The 18,951-nt window shown below is 35.3% G+C and overlaps 1 protein-coding gene across 4 annotated transcripts; it reads right to left on the reverse strand.

The window, feature by feature from the left end:
• Positions 1-1,002: 1,002 nt before the first annotated feature.
• On the reverse strand, positions 1,003-17,291 carry LOC112017940 (carboxyl-terminal-processing peptidase 1, chloroplastic). 4 transcript variants are annotated; one of them, XM_065781334.1, is made up of 12 exons: positions 16,815-17,291; positions 16,619-16,738; positions 15,040-15,177; positions 13,929-14,033; positions 13,660-13,828; positions 13,123-13,199; positions 5,471-5,515; positions 3,412-3,495; positions 2,154-2,192; positions 2,012-2,074; positions 1,463-1,592; positions 1,003-1,386 (listed from the first exon to the last, which is right to left on the reverse strand). In XM_065781334.1, the coding sequence occupies exons 1-12, from the start codon at positions 17,232-17,234 to the stop codon at positions 1,334-1,336; spliced, it is 1,443 nt and encodes a 480-aa protein (XP_065637406.1). In that variant the 5' UTR covers positions 17,235-17,291; the 3' UTR covers positions 1,003-1,333. The 4 variants fall into 4 exon arrangements, with proteins under 4 accessions (XP_065637406.1, XP_065637408.1, XP_065637407.1 ...); XM_065781336.1 differs by lacking the exon at positions 15,040-15,177; XM_065781335.1 differs by lacking the exon at positions 3,412-3,495.
• Positions 17,292-18,951: the final 1,660 nt, after the last annotated feature.

Here is an 18,951-nt window from a genome sequence, read left to right on the forward strand (position 1 = left end):
AAAATAAATACTATACTAATGGCATAATACTTTGGCGTTCGATTCCTTTTTTTTATTTTTTAGCAAATTAAGTTCAAAATTGAAAATTGTTTAAATTTTTTCAAATATATCTTGAGACAGTTTTGCTATTTTTAACAATGTATTTTAATCATCAATTAATTATTACGTTACCCAAGCTCAAAATATTGAGCATCTCCATTTTTTAATTAGGATTTTGACTAAATTGGGTTTAAATTTGAACAACCCAAAGTCAAATTGGGCCAGTACGATCAGATTTAAAGCCCAAGTAGTGACAATTTTTGTAGTTTCTTTTGGTTCGATCTTCTTTTGGGTTGTCACAAAAATGAAAAAATATCCTTTTTATGTAGTACATCTTCTTAACCCTTCTCATCACCATTTTCCGCTCGTTTTGTTTTGAGTGTTGAGTTCTCCTCTTTGAGATGCCAAGCTGACTTGGTACCCCAATAAAATCCCAACACATTAGGAAATGCTTACCGAACTCAACAATGTCAAATGTGTGCATCAAAATCATCAAACTTAGTAACATAGAATATCAGTTCCAGGGTAAACAAAAGTATAATAAATCCCTCGTATATTCTGAGATTGTTTTTCAATGTTACATTTTTTTTTGGATAGACCAATGTTACATTATTATAATACTCATCAATTCTATAACATTGTTTGTCCCAGAACTAGCTATTACTGTTGTTAAAATACAAAGTAGACGAAATAAATGAAATTTTTAAAAAGTCAAATAATTATGAAGATAATATTAATAAGAATAATAGGGGTTTATTTGACCATAAACCTGACGTTCTAGTGGCAAGATACAGAGTCTTTAAAAAATTCGAGCATTAAATATAATGTGTAAACAAGATGGCCAAGAAATATTCTTGTGGTAGTGAATTCTATTCAAAACAAACAACTAGGAAGTTCTTCAATGCGTAACTCTTTTTATTTTATTTTATTAATAATCTTCAATACAAGACATGTACAGGTGAGAACAGGGTTAATTTGACATCAAAGACATGTACTATAACTTGTAACCATTTTTTACAAGTAATAATTCAATCAACTCTCAAATCCAAAAATCTATTGCCGCCTCTCAAAACAATTGCACTTTCATTGCAAGGATGCAGACACAAGTTATAAAGCACAAGAGCCATTGAGCAACTTAAGCAAATCATACAACTACACCGTTAGAGACACATTTTCAAGAAATATAAGGCAGCACCCACCAGATGTATCTCATATTAGGTTATCCAACTAAAGGTAAAAGAAATGTCTAAGAAATCAAATCTAGAACTTAAATAGAAAGACCATAACCTTTGCTTCATCCTTGCAGCTTACTGCACTGAGAAAGGTGCTGCGTAACATCACTCCAAGCTGTATGTAGAGAATTATTTTTCATATTAAATGGGAACTTACTAACATTTATTGCAGAAATATGAAAGAGTTATACCTGGAAGATTTCGATAATCTGGCTCTATTCCATTGCCATTTATGTCCCTGTGATTTGGTGTGACGTACTTCCCAACAGTTACAACCACACCAGATCCATCAAGAAGTTCAAATACAGATTGAATCAAACCCTGTTCAACATATAGGCCACAGGACTTGGGATCAGAATCACAAAGAGGGAATTTCTATAGCTGTGATGTATTGCGCATAGGAAGAATCATATTTCGACCAATTTAGGACAACCAGATATCTAGTTTTGGTAAGTCAATCAGATATCGAATCTATTGGTAATATGAAAAATTTAAAAACTAAACTCAATATGTTGGGAAAAGAGATAGAATGAAACTACCAAAGAGAAATTTTGATTTTTATCCCCAGCCATGATGCTACTGACCAAATCCAGAACAAAACCTAACATGAATGTTTGAAGCTGAATTCCAGGGTTTAGATGAAAAACAGGTTCTAGGTGGACTCAGGTCTATCACATTACATGATCATATATAAAGATAATTTAAATCCGCATTTATGAATTAATATCTGAATTCTGAACCTTTCCAAAAGTCCTTTCCCCCACAAGAACAGCTCTACAATTGTCATGCAGCGAAGAAGCAACCTGAAAGAAACCACCATTTACAATACTACAAATGTGAAATACCAAAAGCAACTTCAGACAATTTGATGGAGCTGCTCACAATTTCACTTGCACTAGCAGTTTTGTTGTTCACCAAAACCTGCATTAGACAAGAGTCAAAAACCTTGTGGGATAGGCCACAACAGTTGATATTACATCATTATAATTCCCAACTTGTTAGTACAAAAGATAATAAGCATATAAGATTGAATTAAGAACAAACACTCAGTAATGATGAGTCTACTTTTAAAATCATTAAAAAATATAATAAAAGAGACTGAATCAGGTTGGCATCTGGGGGTACAAATCCACCAAGTTAGAGGAAGATCAAGCTTCAATCTAAAGCTTTTCTATCCAAAAAAACTCAAGCTCAGGTCGGTTAACCCCTGAGCACAAAAGGCATAACTATGACAAGGAGCTAGGGCAAAGTATGTTAACCAATTCTGTTTATGATGAGTTGACTGGATTTACTGAAGCTGGCACCCTAACTCATTATCACTCATTTAAGTTAATATTGAGCTACTCCAATCAATTATGTCTTTTGGTTATCCCTGTTGATCAGTATTAAGTAAAAACAGATTGATTAGAGTTCTCAATTTTGATGTAGAAAGCCGAACCATGCTAATCTAATCGAATAAGCAAACAGAGCTCAAACATGTTTACTAATTGACAAGCATAGTTTTATAAAAATCCTCACATTCAGTTCAAAGTTCAAACAGCTCACTACCCAGCTCCACTCCTTTGCACCCCAAACAAATCAAAAAGTAACCAATTGTTTGGTAGGGCCAAATAGCGCTCATTTGCATTGCATCCCTATTACACATAATGCAATATAGCAAGGAAAACCAACAAAAATTATAACAAAACCAACTGGTATTGTTGTGGCCTTGTTTCCATGTGTCTGTGAATTCGAACTTATGATGCAATTCAGATCTACTTTAGTCACTATGTCTACCACCTCACGTTCTGTGTCAAACATTGTCTTGGTTCTCATTGTAGACAAAATGTTTGAGACAAAATTAAAATTATTAATGCTACTGCATGATAGACTTAGTTATATTTCAGTCACCGTGTACAAAGTTATATTTCAGTCACCATGTACAGCAGCACATTTTCCAAAGGCTCATTTTTACAGCCCCTTGTTGCACCAGGCATCATGTTAATGCAAAATTGACAATAGTGCTACTGAATGAAAGATTTTTTTTTCCCCCCAAAGTACCATAGATTTGGAGCCATTAACCATTGTTAACAGGACCAAGTCATAAATGAAAACAGATACTGATACTTGTTCTAAAGATCTCAGATGTAGAAGTGCATACAACAACGGGAGCTGTAACCAACGGTGCAGTATCTGCAACAACATTGTTTTGGTACTGCTGATCCCTTCCAACAGTATATATCACCTGTTCATATATCTTGTCAGAAGAAAACGCCACATGATATGCTCAGTTTTGTCAACAGAATATGTGCATTAACTACTTAGTAGACAGATACTGTATTGTACATTCAGATAAATAAGAGGTGATAGTGATGAGGAAGATGCTGTCAAAGTGATAAAGTCATGATTAAAAATGTGCTGCTATCACTTTTGAGAAGGAAAGGTCCAAAGCAAAACAGAAAAGAACTCCTCATTATTAAAGATCTATCACAATCGTGAAGCTTTTATTTCAGTAAGAATCTAAAAGTTTTTTTTTTGAAGGATACTCAGGACAAAACACAAATGAGATAATTATATCGACAACATATGTAAAGGGACCATTATAGGATTTTTAGATGTTGGCTAATTCCAAGTCAAATTTATTTGTTTTATTGGGTTTCATTTTTTGAAATTTAACATTGGGCAATGAAGGCTAAAGTTGAAGTTTCAGTTCACTGTGCATCAAAGAACATCTCAATTGTGCGAAGTTGAGTCTTGGTCGTGTGAGATTTGAATTCTCGATTGTGCAAGATTCAAGCAGAACGTCTCCGTAGAGTCTTGTGAGACTCTTGTTTAACCAAAAATCTATTGCAGGAAATTTTCTGATTTGCTTCAAGAATCAGTTTTGTGACAAACTCTAGCCAAAACCCTATTCCTATATAACCCAACATTAACCCTAATCTTCAGAGAAGGAAGACGGCTACCGGAACCTAAAGAAAAACCCCATGAACCCATATTGTCAAGCCATGTTTTTACCATTTCCCAAGGTTTTTTTTTTTGGATCGGACACCCCACAGACAATGATGTACCAAGCATGTCCGACGGACATGCTAGGCTTTTTGGTGTGTCAGTTCTACTTTGGTACAAGGTGCCAAGAGGAAAAGATTAAGGCCCTAAAATGCACATATGGTGACAATGAGAAGGAACATGGTTGCCAAATACCTGGTGGGAGATATTGATCTTCATAAAATAGAATGCATAAGATCTTCATGCAAAAGAAAGAGCAATTTATTTCTGCTAACATTGCAATTAGGACATTTAAAAATCAAAATTCAAGGATCTTAATCCTTGAGCCCAGCTTAAAAAAATACAAAACAAAAAAAGTTAAGACACAGTACACAGTACCAAAGACAAGACAATTGGAGCGAACAATTATTAAGCAATAATGAGAAAATGAATCACAATGAATTAATATTTGTGACCTCATCATATGTTATCCGTTCAATGACAAGAAAGTCTTTTGCTGAAAGTTTTAGGTAAATAATATTTTCAAGAGTGTATGGAGAGCAAAAGCTCTCCCAAAAGTGCCTTTTTTGTTTGGGGAGCGGCAATCGGAAAGATCCTTAAAACAGATAATGTGTAGGAGGGTTACAGTGACCACGGGCTGGTGTAGTATGTGCAAGGTGGATGGCAAATTGGTGGATCATTTATTTGGTGTTTCACTTTTTTTGGGTTTAAAATGGGTGGTGCTGAGCACAGTGAACAAAGTTTTGGAGTGTTGGAAAGGCAGGTTAGATAATGAGAAGGAATCAAAATTTGGAAGTCATTCCTCTATGTTTGATGTGATGCATTTGAAGAGAAAGGAATAGGCATACATTTGAGGAAAGAGAGAAAACAGTACGGAGATTGAAGAATCTATTCCTACAGACTCTCCACAAGTGGACAAAGGCCCAAAATCCACTCTCTCCTACGAGTTTCCTTAATTATCTAGACATGTTAGGACTTTTTAAATGAATTGCTTTTCTTTTGTTTTCTTTTGGGTTTTACTCTATTATACATGTCATAAGCAAATAACATACTAGTTAACTACTTTTAGGAGTCTAGATGATAGAGGAAAAGAAGGAAAACGCGAAAATTATAGAAATTACAGTTTGCACATGTGAAATTGAAAAATAAAAAATGCATAATCGCAGTTACAAACAAATATTAGTTTTCAAATACATCTCGACAAACTGCCATACCGTCTCCCCTTCATTTAGGAAGAGTTTGGCGATTTCAATTCCAGCCTGAAATAAGCAAAAGAATAGGATCAAACACTATTACAAAAAAACCCATCACAAAAATTTTCTTTTATTTTTTATTTTTTATTTTTTATATCTCAATAAATATAGTGGGGGAGGGACGATTTGAACGTGGACGTCTCTTTTGGAAACACTAAGAGGTGCCTACAAGGCTCTTGGCCCCATCACAACAATTTACATGAATTAAAAACATGGCAATGTAAAAGTATATGATCAATAGGCTCCCTGTCCCTCTCACACATGCAACACCAGTCTATAATAATTAGTTGACGCTAGATGTAATCATTAGTAAGGATTTTCCCCAAAGCCTCCATCCAAAGGGAGAGGACCAAAGGAAGCTGACCTTAGTTGGAACTTTAGGTTTCCAAAAACACCTCCAAGGAAAAGACAAATGGAGTTCTCATGATTTTAAATTAAAAAAAAAAATATATATATATATATATATATATTATTTTGTTGCCCATAAAAAACATAGTTTTTGCACAGCAAGTATACGTAAAGCATACAAGAGAAACACCTAAATGAAACTTCTCTCTGGAAATCTCTCCCTCCCAATCCAAGTTCTTTTATGCAAATCCTATGTAAACATGTTGGCCACAAGGAGACCACTATTTGTCTCTCTCAGTCCTCAACCTAACTCATTGCATTACCAATAATAAGAGTAGCCACCTAAGTTTCTCAAGAAATTCTCCACTTTGACTTTTAAGTTCCTCTAGCCTCTAGGAATGGGTTCACTATGAACAACAGGCGATGTTAATGAGGGAAATTGATGCAGGAGCATAACCGAAAACTATCTCAATATTTTATTCTGGATTTTTATTGGATAATTTTAGATTTTAATGTTTTTTATTTATTTACTTTGAGTTATGATAGGGATGGAATTTCATATATTTAGATAAGGATTGGATTAGTTTAGTATTTGGATTAGTATTTGAGTTGAATTAGAATTTGTTTTAGGATGTTTATCTTTATCTCTTGAGATTCCTAGAAGCACCATATAAAGCTCCATATGATTTATTTTGTAATCAGACTATTAGACATTTATTAATATTATTCAGTGCTTATTCATGAAGAGTTTGCATTGCGTTTGGTGGTGAATCAAAACAACCTTAGGTGGTGAAGCCTAAGGTTTACCATGGGATTAATCTAGGTGGGAAGCTTAGGTTGTCCTACATCAACTTTGGTATCAAAGCTAAATCTGATCTTCCAAGCTTTCAACAACTCAAACCAAATCTGATGTACATATCACCAATGTTAACCCAACCAAATTCAAACACCAGAGAACAAACCAACCAGCTATGACAGATCTTGAACAAGCCTGAGCCAGAACCAATCCATACTGTATACCCACTTTATCCACATGAATTTTTCATCCCAAATTTTTTTTCCCAGCAGCCAATAGAGAAGCCCGCTACTCCTTCCAAACCTGTGACTCCAATCCATGCCCAACTCTAGATTGCAAGATCCACCTCCCAGAAGAAAAAAAAAAAAAAAAAAAAAAAAGTCTAGAAAAACTTTTATTATATTTCTTAAGTCTAGAGCTATTCAAGATCCACCTCCCAGAAGAAAAAAAAAAAAAAAAAAAAAAAAGTCTAGAAAAACTTTTATTATATTTCTTAAGTCTAGAGCTATGGCAGTGAAGTATTGACGGATGGATGAGGTGTTTTCTTGCTGAATATTGTCTTTGTGATGCAGAAAATTTCTATTAGAGGTTTGAGGTTGATACTTCTCTTGATAGGATTGGGGAACATATTTCTCTCTAAGTATTTGTTTCATTTCATTCCAATCAATTATGGCAGGCTTGCTCCTTCCTTTGCGATGATTCTCGACACTACGCCAAAAGTCTCTAGCTCTACTTATCAATTTCATCCTAGCAAACCTAACATTATTAGCATCTGTCAAACATATTTGATCAAAAAATTGATCCATCTCATCTAGCCAATTGATGAGGGTCCAAGGATCTGGACATCCATCAAATATTGGTGTTTCTTTTTTTTTTTTGATAGATTATAAGAGTTTTATTGATGAAAAAGGACAATGTGTTTACGAGTGTAAACACACTGCCCTTGAAATAGATACAATCAAATCATAGGGAAAGACTAATAGAGATAAGGAAATTAGACAAGGAACTACAATATGTAAGCCCCCAAATATGAGACCACTCAAACAAAGTCCTAGCAAGCAAGGTCTTCAACTTATCTATAAGACTCTCAGTGTCCTCAAAAGTACGGGCATTGCGTTCCTTCCAAACTAACCACATAAGGCATGCTGGTACCAAATTCCAAACCTTTGAAGAGTAAGCTCCCAACCAATTCCTCCATGCAGAAAGAAGAGAAACAATAGTGTCCGACATCACCCACTGAACCCCAAACATAATAAGAACCTCACTCCACAAAGCAGATGCAAACTTACAATGGATCAAAAGGTGATCCACAGTCTCCTCATCACACCTACATAAACAACACCAGTTAACAAGGGGCAATTTCTTCTTAACAAGGTTATCGATTGTGAGAATCCCACCCCTAGCAGCAGTCCATAAATAGAAAGATACCCTTTTATGTAACTTTACACACCAAATGCTCTGCCAAGGGAAAGAAACAGAAAGGGGCTTTCAATAAAGCAATATAAAAGGATCGCACATCAAAGACACCACTACAATTCAACTGCCAAATCATAATATCCTCCACCTCCCCACTAGGAATCTTGGCAGAGACATGCGCATAGAAAGAATAAAATCTCCCTAACTCCCATTCATTAAAATTGCGTCGGAAATGGAAATTCCAACTCCTACCTCCCCAATCTGGGGCAAAAATTATCATGTCAAAAATCAGAGCTTCCTGAACCACAGCACATGCAAACATTTCCGGGTATAAATCCTTCAAAGGAGTAGGACCACTCCAAGGGTCATGCCAAAACCGAATACGATTACCCTCTCCCGCTACATATACCACATGACTGAAAAAATTGTCTGCACCTTTCCTGATATTCTTCCATAACCCACAACCATGAGTCCCTCTCACAACTCTAGTGCACCAACCTCCACTATCCTCTCCATATTTGGTGGCTATTACCTGACGCCATAAATGAGTAGCTTCCTTCCCAAAACGCCAAAGCTACTTCCCAAGTAGAGCTTGTTTAAAAAGCCCAATCTTCCGAATCCCCAAACCCTCTATCTCCACCGGCCAAACAACCTTATCCCAAGCAATAAGCGGATATCTAAAAACATCATTAGAACTCCCCCATAGGAAATTCCTCTGAATCCTCTCTAGTCTGTCTGCTATGTGTTGCGGAATTGTAAACAGCAATAGATAATAAGTTGGGAGACTCGACAAAGTACTCTTTAATAAAGTAAGCCTACCTCCTTTTGACAAATACAACCGCTTCCAACCAGCAAGCTTCTTCTCCACCCTCTCTAAAATAGGATTCCAGATCAAAGCATCCTTAAAATGAGCCCCAAGAGGCATTCCCAAATAAGACATAGGCAAATGCCCAACCTTACAACATAGAATGCGAGCCAAAGCACCCAAATTCCCAACCTCACCAATGGGCACAATTTCACTCTTGCCAACATTTACTTTTAAGCCTGTAATAGCTTTAAAAAAGATCAACACCATCCTTATATATAATAATTGTTCCCTAAATGCATCACAGAAAAGAATAGTATTATCAGCAAACAAAAGATGAGAAATATGCAAACCTCCTCTTGCATTTGGGCTTGCCTGAAACCCCCTAAGAAAGTCACCATCTTCTGTCCTCCTCAATAACCTGCTCAACACCTCCATCACCAACAAGAACAAAGGAGGAGATAAAGGATCTCCTTGATGAAGACCACGAGAGCTACCAAAAAAACCAACCGGGGACCCATTAATAAGCACTGAGAAACAAACTGTAGTGATACAAGCCTTCATCCACCTTCCCCATTTCTCCCCAAAACCCATCCTCTCCATTAAGTAAAACAAAGCATTCCAATTTACACGATCATAAGCCTTCTCTATATCCAACTTAATGATCACACCTGAAACACCACTCTTCAATCTACTATCTGAACATTCATTTGCTATAAGAACAGAGTCTAGAATCTGTCTTCCCCCTACAAAGGCATTTTGAGAGTTGGATATAAGCTTATCCAAAACACTTCGAAGCCTAGAAGCCAACACTTTCGACAGAAGATTGTACAAACTACCCACAAGGCTAACGGGCCGAAAATCTTTAATATTGACAGCTTTAATCTTCTTAGGTATCAAACAAAGAAAAGTAGCAGTCAAAGATTTCTCAAAGACGCATTGACAATGAAAGTCTGCAAAAAAAGCCATAACATCCTCTTCTATCACACCCCAACACTTTTGGAAGAAAGTTATGGTAAAGCCATCTAGACCAAGAGTCTTATCACCCTCAGCCTCATGAAGAGCAGCAATGATCTCCTCCCTATCAAACTCCCTTTCAAGAGAAAGCCTATCAAACTCATTCAAACTAGCAAAATCTAACCCATCAACAGTGGGCCTCCAATCCTCTGGATCCTAATAAAGACTCTTATAAAACCCCACCACCTGGTCTTGAATATCTGATTCAGCTTTATACATAATGCCATAAAGCTCCACACCCCTCATGGTATTGGCTCGTCTATGAGAATTAGCAAGCCTGTGGAAAAACCTAGTGTTATTGTCTCCCTCCTTTAAGAACAAAGCCCTTGATTTCTACCTCCAAGAAATCTCCTCCAAAGAAGCTAAAGAATCGATCTCTGCCTTAATCTCAATTTTTTTTGCTTTATCTGCCATAGTCATCACTTGCAAACCTTCTTTCAAATCCAGGTCCAACAGCTCAAACAACAAACATTTTTTTCTAAAATGCACATCCCCAAAAACATGTTTATTCCAATGCTTCAAGTCCTTTTTAAGAGCCTTGAATTTACATGCGAGGACATAACTAGGGGATCCCACAAACTGATAACTGTTCCACCAGCCCCTAACTCGGTCCACAAAACCCTCCACTTTTAGGCACATGTTCTCAAATTTAAAGGGGCTTTTCCCCCTCGCCATGCCTCCTTCCTCCACTAGAATAGGATAATGATCAGAAACCACCCGAGGGAGAGGCCTTTGAATTACATCCAAGAAGTGTTCCTCCTAATCAGCTGAAACCAAAACTCTATCTATGCGAGACATAGCAAGATTCGTTGAATCTCTAAACCACATAAACTCACCCCCGACCAAAGGAAGATCAACCAAAAAATTCATCTCGATAAAGTCCGAAAAATTGAACATGGCTAGACTAAACGAATTACACCCAAGACGCTCTACCGGGTATCTAATAATGTTGAAATCACCCAAAACACACCACGCTGAACTCCATCTCACTCTCACACTATCAAGCTCTGCCCAAAAAGCGTCCCTCAAACCGGCATCATTTGGGCCATAAACACCCGTGCACATCCAAACAAAACCATCTGCCACCCCTTTCAACAAGACCTAAACAAAAAAGCTACCACCACACAATCAATTTTCTCATACACCCGTGTGTCCCAGACCACAAGAATACCTCCCGCTATGTGAATGGCATCTAAAGCCACCCAATCCACAAAAGAGCTGCCCCAAAGACTTTTCACAGCAACAGAATTGGTACGATCCAATTTGGTTTCCTGAAAACACACAACCTCACACTTCCATTCTTTAAATAAGTTCTTCACAGTATCCCTCTTATGAGGATTATTAAATCCTCTCACATTCCAAGATAAAAGTCTCAAAGTCATGGACAACCATCAGAGCCCAACCCACTGAATTTCACAATCTCCCTGTTTCGTTTACCAGCTTGACCATCATAATTAACTGTAGAAATTAAATTCCATAATTCCCTCATACCTTTTGTAGAGGAAGAAGCAGTGCGACGAAGACAACCATGATTCACTGGAATGGATTCTCAACAATTTGAAATGAACAATGGCTTGCTAACCTTATTGGTTTAAGACTACCATGATTGGTGTTTCTAGTCTTAGAAACATCTTATTGGTGTTTCTAAGACTACCATGATTCACTGGAATGGATTCTCAACAATTTGAAATGAACAATGGCTTGCTAACCTAGGCTCTGGCTGGTGCTCTGTATTGATCATTATATGGGGCATGATTCACACAGCTGGAGCAATAAGTGTTTGACCTGGGCTGTTATTGGGTTTGACGAGCATGGGCTGGTACTGCTGAAAATTCAAGAATACTTGATGGGCTGATTGGGCTGTGCTAAATGCTTAAATACCCAAAATGAGTGTGGCCCACATAGATGTAGGATTAATGTAGGATTCATGGGCTGGTAAGTGAACTCACGTGTCTGCTAGAACTTTTTCTGCTCTGATGGTGTGGGTTTCAAGTTTTCTGGATCTGGTTTGTACTAATGGATTGAAAATGAATTTGGGATGTAGGAGTTGCTGGATGTTTGGTTTTAGAAGCAGTGGTTGAAAGAACGACAGTTTTCTTGTGGTTGCTAAAAACTGATGTATTGATTTTAGCTCTAATACCAAAATTGATGCAAGACAACCTAGGCTTCCCACCTAAATTAATCCCACGGTAAACTGATATTAATAAACTTAAAATATATATATATATATATATTTTTTTTTTTTTTTTTTTTTGGTTAATAAACTTAAAATATATATATATATATATATATTTTTTTTTTTTTTTGTGGTGGTGGATCTTGCAATCTAGAGTTGGGCACGGATTGGAGTCACAGGTTTGGAAGGAGTAGCAGGCTTCTCTGTTGGCTGCTGGGAAACTTTTTTTGGAATGAAAAATTCATGCAGGTAAAGTGAGTATATAGTACGAACTGGTTTTGGTTTGGGCTTGTTCAAGATCTCGTGGGGTAAAAACCTGAATAATGTCATAGCTGGTTGGTTTGTTCTCTAATGGTTGAAATTGGGTTGGGTTAACATTGGTGAGATGTATATCAGATTTGGTTTGAGTTGTTGAAAGCTTGAAAGATCAAATTTAGCTTTGATACCAAAGTTGATGCAAGAAAACCTAAGCTTCCCACCTAGATTAATCCCACGGTAAACCTTAGGCTTCACCACCTAAGGTTGTTTGGATTCACCACTAAATGCAATGCAAACTTTGTATGAATAATCATTGAATAATATTAATAAACGTCTAATAATCTAATTACAAAATAATTCATCTTGAGCTTTATATAGAGCTTCCAAGAATCTCAAGAGATAAAGATAAACATCCTAAAACAAATCCTATTCAAACTCAAATACTAATCCAAACTAATCCAAATACTAAACTAGTCCTTATCTAAGGATATGAAATTCCATCCCTATCATAACTCAAACTAAATAAATAAAAACATTAAAATCTAAAATTACCCAATTAAAATCCAAAATAAAATATTGAGATCATTTCTGGTTACGCTCTTGCATTAGAAATTTTTCTAGATGCATTTGAAAAGCTATTCTGAAGGCACCAAAGGAATAGAAAAAGCCTGGTGTCCTAGTAACACGATAACAAATAAAAGTTAGCATTTAGAAAATTCAACAATTGAGGGAGGGACTAAAGCAGCAAAACTACATATTGACATAAGATAAACATAAGATCAATTTTGCAAACAAACCTGTACTAATCCACCAAGGTTATCTCTAAGATCTAGAATGAAAGATGAGGCTCCCATATCCTGAAGTCGTTTCATTGCTGCAACAATCATTATTTATGTTTTAGTTAAAATCATAAGACTAACTGAAACTATATAGTTCAAGTATAACATAAATGAAAGCCCTATTGGGACTGTAATTAATGCCATAAGCTTCACATAAGAATAAGGATCCAAGCTAGCCAAATAGGCACATGATATCAGCTTCCAACTATCTAAAACCAGAAAGGACCTAATGGTATACTATAAATTCATTTATTCCAAGGGAAAAATGCAAATCAGATTAATTCATTCTTTGCCTCCTGTCTTGAGTTCTTGTGTGCAAACAGTGGAATGAGATAAAAGGACCAATGCTAATTCCTCAAAAGCTTCCTCTTGTTAAGACTTGTATTCCACGGGGAAATGTGTTCGCATGCAGAACTTAGAGGGTTTATGCAGAGTAAAATTATGCAATATATTACATATTTCTGAAATGATATAGTGTAATAATATGACACCTACCAATTACCAAGTCTTTTCTAGCCAATGCATTGAACTCTTTTAGGCGCATGTACCCAACAGAAGCAGAGCCATTGTCAATTTGCTCCAAACGATAAATGACAGGGGTTCGAGCAACAAGTTGTCTTTGCACTTCGATAGATTGAATAGGCCCACAGTTACCATGCTTGACCTAACATTAACAATACAAATTTGAACAATCATTATGAGGACAACACAACAAAAAAATTAACGTAGCATTACACCATATGAGACTATATTAGTATCACAACCTTTACAGTGACAAATGTTTCATTAGGGCCTTGTAACAAAGATGATACTTCAAAGGCTGATTTCCCTCTCACATCTACTCCATTGACAGCTAACACTTCATCCCCCTAACAAAGTAGAAGGAAGAAAGAAAAAAAGTGTAAGGAAACCTATTATACAGCAGACTAGTTCAACCACAATCAGCCCTAATTATTAAAAAGAAAAAGAAATTCCAGAAACTAAATAAAACCAAGGAACAATGTGCATGTGTGTTTATACACAGAATAGTCCATATAAATATTAGAACCTTTGGCTGAAAGGGTTGAGTTGGCTAAACAAATCCTTTTTCCAGAATTCATCCCTATCAAAGGCCATATTCTGTTTCTATTTACACATAGGAAAATAAGAAGTTACTTCTATTAAAACAACCAAAAATAACATTGGGCCTCTTACATCTTGAAATGCTAATGGCAATAATAGAGTGATGGGACTGTGTAGTAGAAGTTGACACTAGCAGAATAAATAATTGCGTTTTAAAATGAAAAAAATAATAATAATAAAAATAAATAGCAGCAGAGTCCCTAGTTAGACATATATGTGCCTTGACCACTAGCATCATCCCTTCCATTTGCCTCTAGGTCAGAAAGACAGTCAGTGGACTTCTTTATGAAAGGTCAACTAGACCTCTTGGTGTTTCCAATAGAGACATCTAGGGTTTGAATCCCCCTCCCTCACTTGGAATTTATCAAAAAAAGATACAACCCTATTATTCAAATTTGTTCTACATCATAAACAGATCAAGCAGTTGGTGAAGCATAACATGAATAATATGCAACAAATACATTTTCAAAAAAATAAAGAACTTAGTGTCAAAACCAGAGAAAACAGAAACTCAGATATAAGGCAAGTAATTAGAGTAACACATAGAGAAAATACAGCAGTTCATAACTTAAAGAATTACCCAAACCAGCATAACTACACTCAAACCATATCGAGTGTTGTCGCACAAAGAAAGAGTTTAGCAATACATAAACTCCAGAAATCAGCAGTGAATCAAGAGTTGAAGCGCAATAAAAGGCACAAACTAAAACAAATATTAGTATGTTGCATCTGTAATTTTGGCCTTGTAGCTACCTGCCTAACACCAGCAGAATGTGCAGGACCATCCAACAAGAGACCTAGTACCTTCAGTTTTACACCCCCATTGTCTTCTGGGACTTCCCTAAGGTTCAGTCCAACACCACTCATGTCATACCTTGCCATCTTGGAGAACTTTCAACAATGACAAAAGCAGCATATGCCATGGAACAAGAAAACTGAAAAGTTTGTAAGTAAAGACCATTATGTAGAAATAATGGATTTTTTTCATAAGTAATTAGAAGTTTTATTGAATTGAAGAGAACCTCAGGTACCCAGGCTCTATGAGTAAGTGTCATAAAGGTAAAGATAACAGTTAGGTACTTCTCTCAAATTCATTTCATGTTTATGCAAACTGGCTGATTTCAATATGGCAGAACTCTCTGTATGAAGATCCATTATAGCAGGGGCGGAGCCATGTATGGACTAAGTAGGGCCAGTTGTTTTAAAAAAAATCAGAATACAGTATATATATTTACAACTTTTTACTAGCTAGCCAAAGGGTCTTCAAAACAATTGTTCAAATGGATCCCTAATATAAAGAAAAGAGTTTAAAAAAAAAAATCATCCCTTTAAAAATAAAATAAAAAAGTACTGCTAGATTAATGTCTCTCCTCTTTAGCTTTTCTCTCTTGTTTGGTGAATTCTGGCTGTTGAGTCCAGTACTGAGTTTTTTATAAAAGCAATTTTCTCACGTGCCTTTTAGCCTTGAATCATCCGTGGCTTTGAGGACTTGATTGGGTTCAAAGGAATTTGCTTTTATTTGTTTATGAGTTATGAACAATAAGTTTAATTTGTGGACATAGAATTGTAGAAAACACTTATTTGGGACTAACATTTTTTTTGTTGCTGTTGTTATTGTTTATAGTTTCCAATTGTTTGTCAATGCTTCATTCAAACTCAAAAAGTTATACGGAAAAAAAAAAAAAAAAAAAAAGAAGAAGAAGAAGATAAACAACATAGATTTAAAGTTAGAAATGATAGTACCCAAAAGAATTAGAGAGATTCTAAAAAAGAAATTACAATAAAATAAGTGATTTTTTGTGTGCATATATATAGCAAACTAGTCCTCTTATAATTTTATTTTGTAAATATATGCTTACAAATATTAGTGTGCGTAAATGTGTGTATGTTTGAGTTTTGACTAGTGTATCAATATCATAATTCACTAAACAAAAATTACTGGCTCCGCCCCTGCTTTAGACATAGAAAATGGTTATGAAAACTCTATTAATCATGCACGCAAACACTACACAAACACGACCATACCACAATTAATTCACTAATTAATATATAGCAAACTAGTATAATTTTATTTTGTAAATACATGCTTGCAAATATTAGTGTGTAAATGTGTGTATGTATGAGTTTTGACTAGTGTATCAATATCATAATTCACCAAACAAAAATTAACTGGCTCCGCCCCTCCTTTAGTCATAGAAAATGGTTATGAAAACTCAATGAATCATGCATGCGAACGCTACACGAACACGACGATACCACAAATAATTCATCAATCAATACTTTTAGCCATTTCAAAATTAAATTAAAGGTTCTAGGAAAGAGTTAGAATTACCTCTTCTGGTTCAAGAAAACGCGTATACGGATCGCCCAAGCTTGCCAACATTCTTCTGATAATATCATGAGCCTTTGCTCTCGTCGGAATTGAAGTGTTCATGATATATTCCTTCTTTTCCTGAATGAATCAAATTTAAAAGCCATTTAATTCAAAACACAGAAGAAAGACCGTGTGTACTGTATAAAATCGTTACCTGCCACGTTTGGGGAGACCAGCGATGGCGACCGGTGTCGAGAAAACTGTCATTGACGATTTCCCAAGCTTCTTCAACAATTCCGGCATTGGTCACCAGTTCTGGACCAGACTCGGCCTTCAATACTTGCTCGTCTTCGCGGCAGTACTCGGAAGAAGGAGATGGTGGTGATTGGATGGTGGGAGATTCAAGTGCAACAGAGCATGGCGGAGAGAAGACGAGTCCGAAGGAGAGAGCGCCGGAGAGAGCTGTGATTATGGTTTTCTTGGTCCAACTGATTGAGTTGTTGTGGATGGTGGTGGTGGTGGTGGTGAAATTGGAGAGGAGTGGTGATAGAGGCTTTGGAGTTTCGGATTGGGATTGGGATGGTGACAATTGTGGAAGCGTGGGTAAGGAGTTTGAAAGAGCTAGAACACTCATCTTTTGGTTGAGGAGAGTGAAGTGTGAGCGAGGGTGACTGAGAAATAGGATTTGTCTAAATAGTCTTTGAGATGAATGGAAATCCAATGACCATGTCTTTTTTCTTTTTCTTTTTTTTAGATTAAAGAGCCATTTTAAAATCCTACTTTCTGTTTTGCAACCACAAATTTTTGTTACTTTTTTATAAGAGAAGTGTTGTATATAAAATATTTTTATAATAAATTATAGGTGGTTAATTGTTATTGGTTCAAATTTGAATTTATCACTGAGATTACTTTTTTGTCCCAATAACAACAACTAATAACAATTTGTCATCTAAGATTTGTTATAAAAATATTGTGGACATAACATTTTAAACTCAAAACATAGTTTTCTGACCACTTATTCAAACACACCTAATCCCATAATTGGAAAAGCAATATTTGAATCATGAATGTCTTTGTACAAATGTTTGCTTTAAACATGTTTGAAATTATATAGCAATTGAAGAGATTATTCAAGTATAGTTTTAGACTTTTATTAGTCACCTTATTTTTTTAATAAGTCATGTAATTTGTTTAAATAATACATATGGATAGTCATATAAATTATTATGTGATGGGTTATAAAAGATAGCTGCTACTCTAAACTAGTTGGGAGCCAAATTTTGTTCATAATAATTAGATAATTGGGGGTAGGGGATTTGAATTTGGATGTCTCCATTGGAAATATTGTGAGGTGCCAACTGCTTAAACTACAAAACTCTTAACAAATAACAATGACTATGTAATTTTCTAATATCTCATCCATCAATTATATATATATATATATATTAATATACGTCAATAGTTCTGACAATGATTTAAAGTTAAACCTACACTTTGTCCGTTTGAAATACTAAGAAGTGTCAGCTCAATTAAAAAACCAGACAATCTCATCATTCGTCATGAGAAACAAAAATTCTCACCCATATATTTTCTAATTACCAAATTATTAGAAAATATGTTACACATAATGATTTAATGATATAATATAATATAATATTTTAAAAATTTTATATAATAGAATTATGCGGAAAAAAATATCTTTAGTATCATAATCTACCACAATTATACCTTCATTAAGAGTTTGATACCCTACTTCATAAGAGATAAAAATTTTCCTCTAAATCGATTTGGAAGAATTTCATTTAATCTATTAAATGGCCATTTATAAAATCACCTTGTGTGTTATTTAAACAAGTCATATAAATCATTTGATTAAGTAATGTGACTAAAAGTACACATGAATGATCTTATTAACTGCTTATAATGAGTTAGAAAAAGCTTACCTCAAAATCCTTTTGTAATTGTTTAAAAATATTTCATTTTCAAATTGGACATACTCAATTGTAAAAATGGCTATTTTATGTCTTTAAAATTTCATTATTAGCCTCTCTTTTTTTTTCTTTTTTTTTTTGGTCTTTTAAGAAACAAATTCCTTGAATAACCTAACATTGAAATCTTCTTTGAATTAAAAACAAATAAATAATAAAAACTAACTATCTAACTAGCACTAAGATCCATATTTAGGGTTCTAAATAAGCTGAGCTGAATATTAAAAGTTTTTTTTTTTTTGAACACGAGCCGAGCTCAAGCTCATCACCAAACAAAATTTTATATTTAAGTGTGACCCATTTTCTTTTCAAGCAAGCTCGAGCTTGCTCATGAGTTACTTGATTAACTTTTTTTTTTCCTAT

The sequence above is a fragment of the Quercus suber genome, unplaced genomic scaffold (assembly GCF_002906115.3).
Source record: "Quercus suber isolate HL8 unplaced genomic scaffold, Cork oak 2.0 scaffold_264, whole genome shotgun sequence".
Lineage (NCBI taxonomy): Eukaryota > Viridiplantae > Streptophyta > Magnoliopsida > Fagales > Fagaceae > Quercus > Quercus suber.

Excerpts from the sequence above, each read along its gene's own strand:
- LOC112017940 (XM_065781334.1), bottom strand. The coding sequence starts at position 17,234 with ATGAGTGTTCTAGCTCTTTCAAACTCCTTACCCACGCTTCCACAATTG. Across the intron at positions 16,739-16,814 it reads GGTCTCCCCAAACGTGGCAG|GAAAAGAAGGAATATATCAT; the intron begins GTAACGATTTTA and ends TGATTCATTCAG. Across the intron at positions 2,075-2,153 it reads CTGCTAGTGCAAGTGAAATT|GTTGCTTCTTCGCTGCATGA; the intron begins GTGAGCAGCTCC and ends GGTTTCTTTCAG.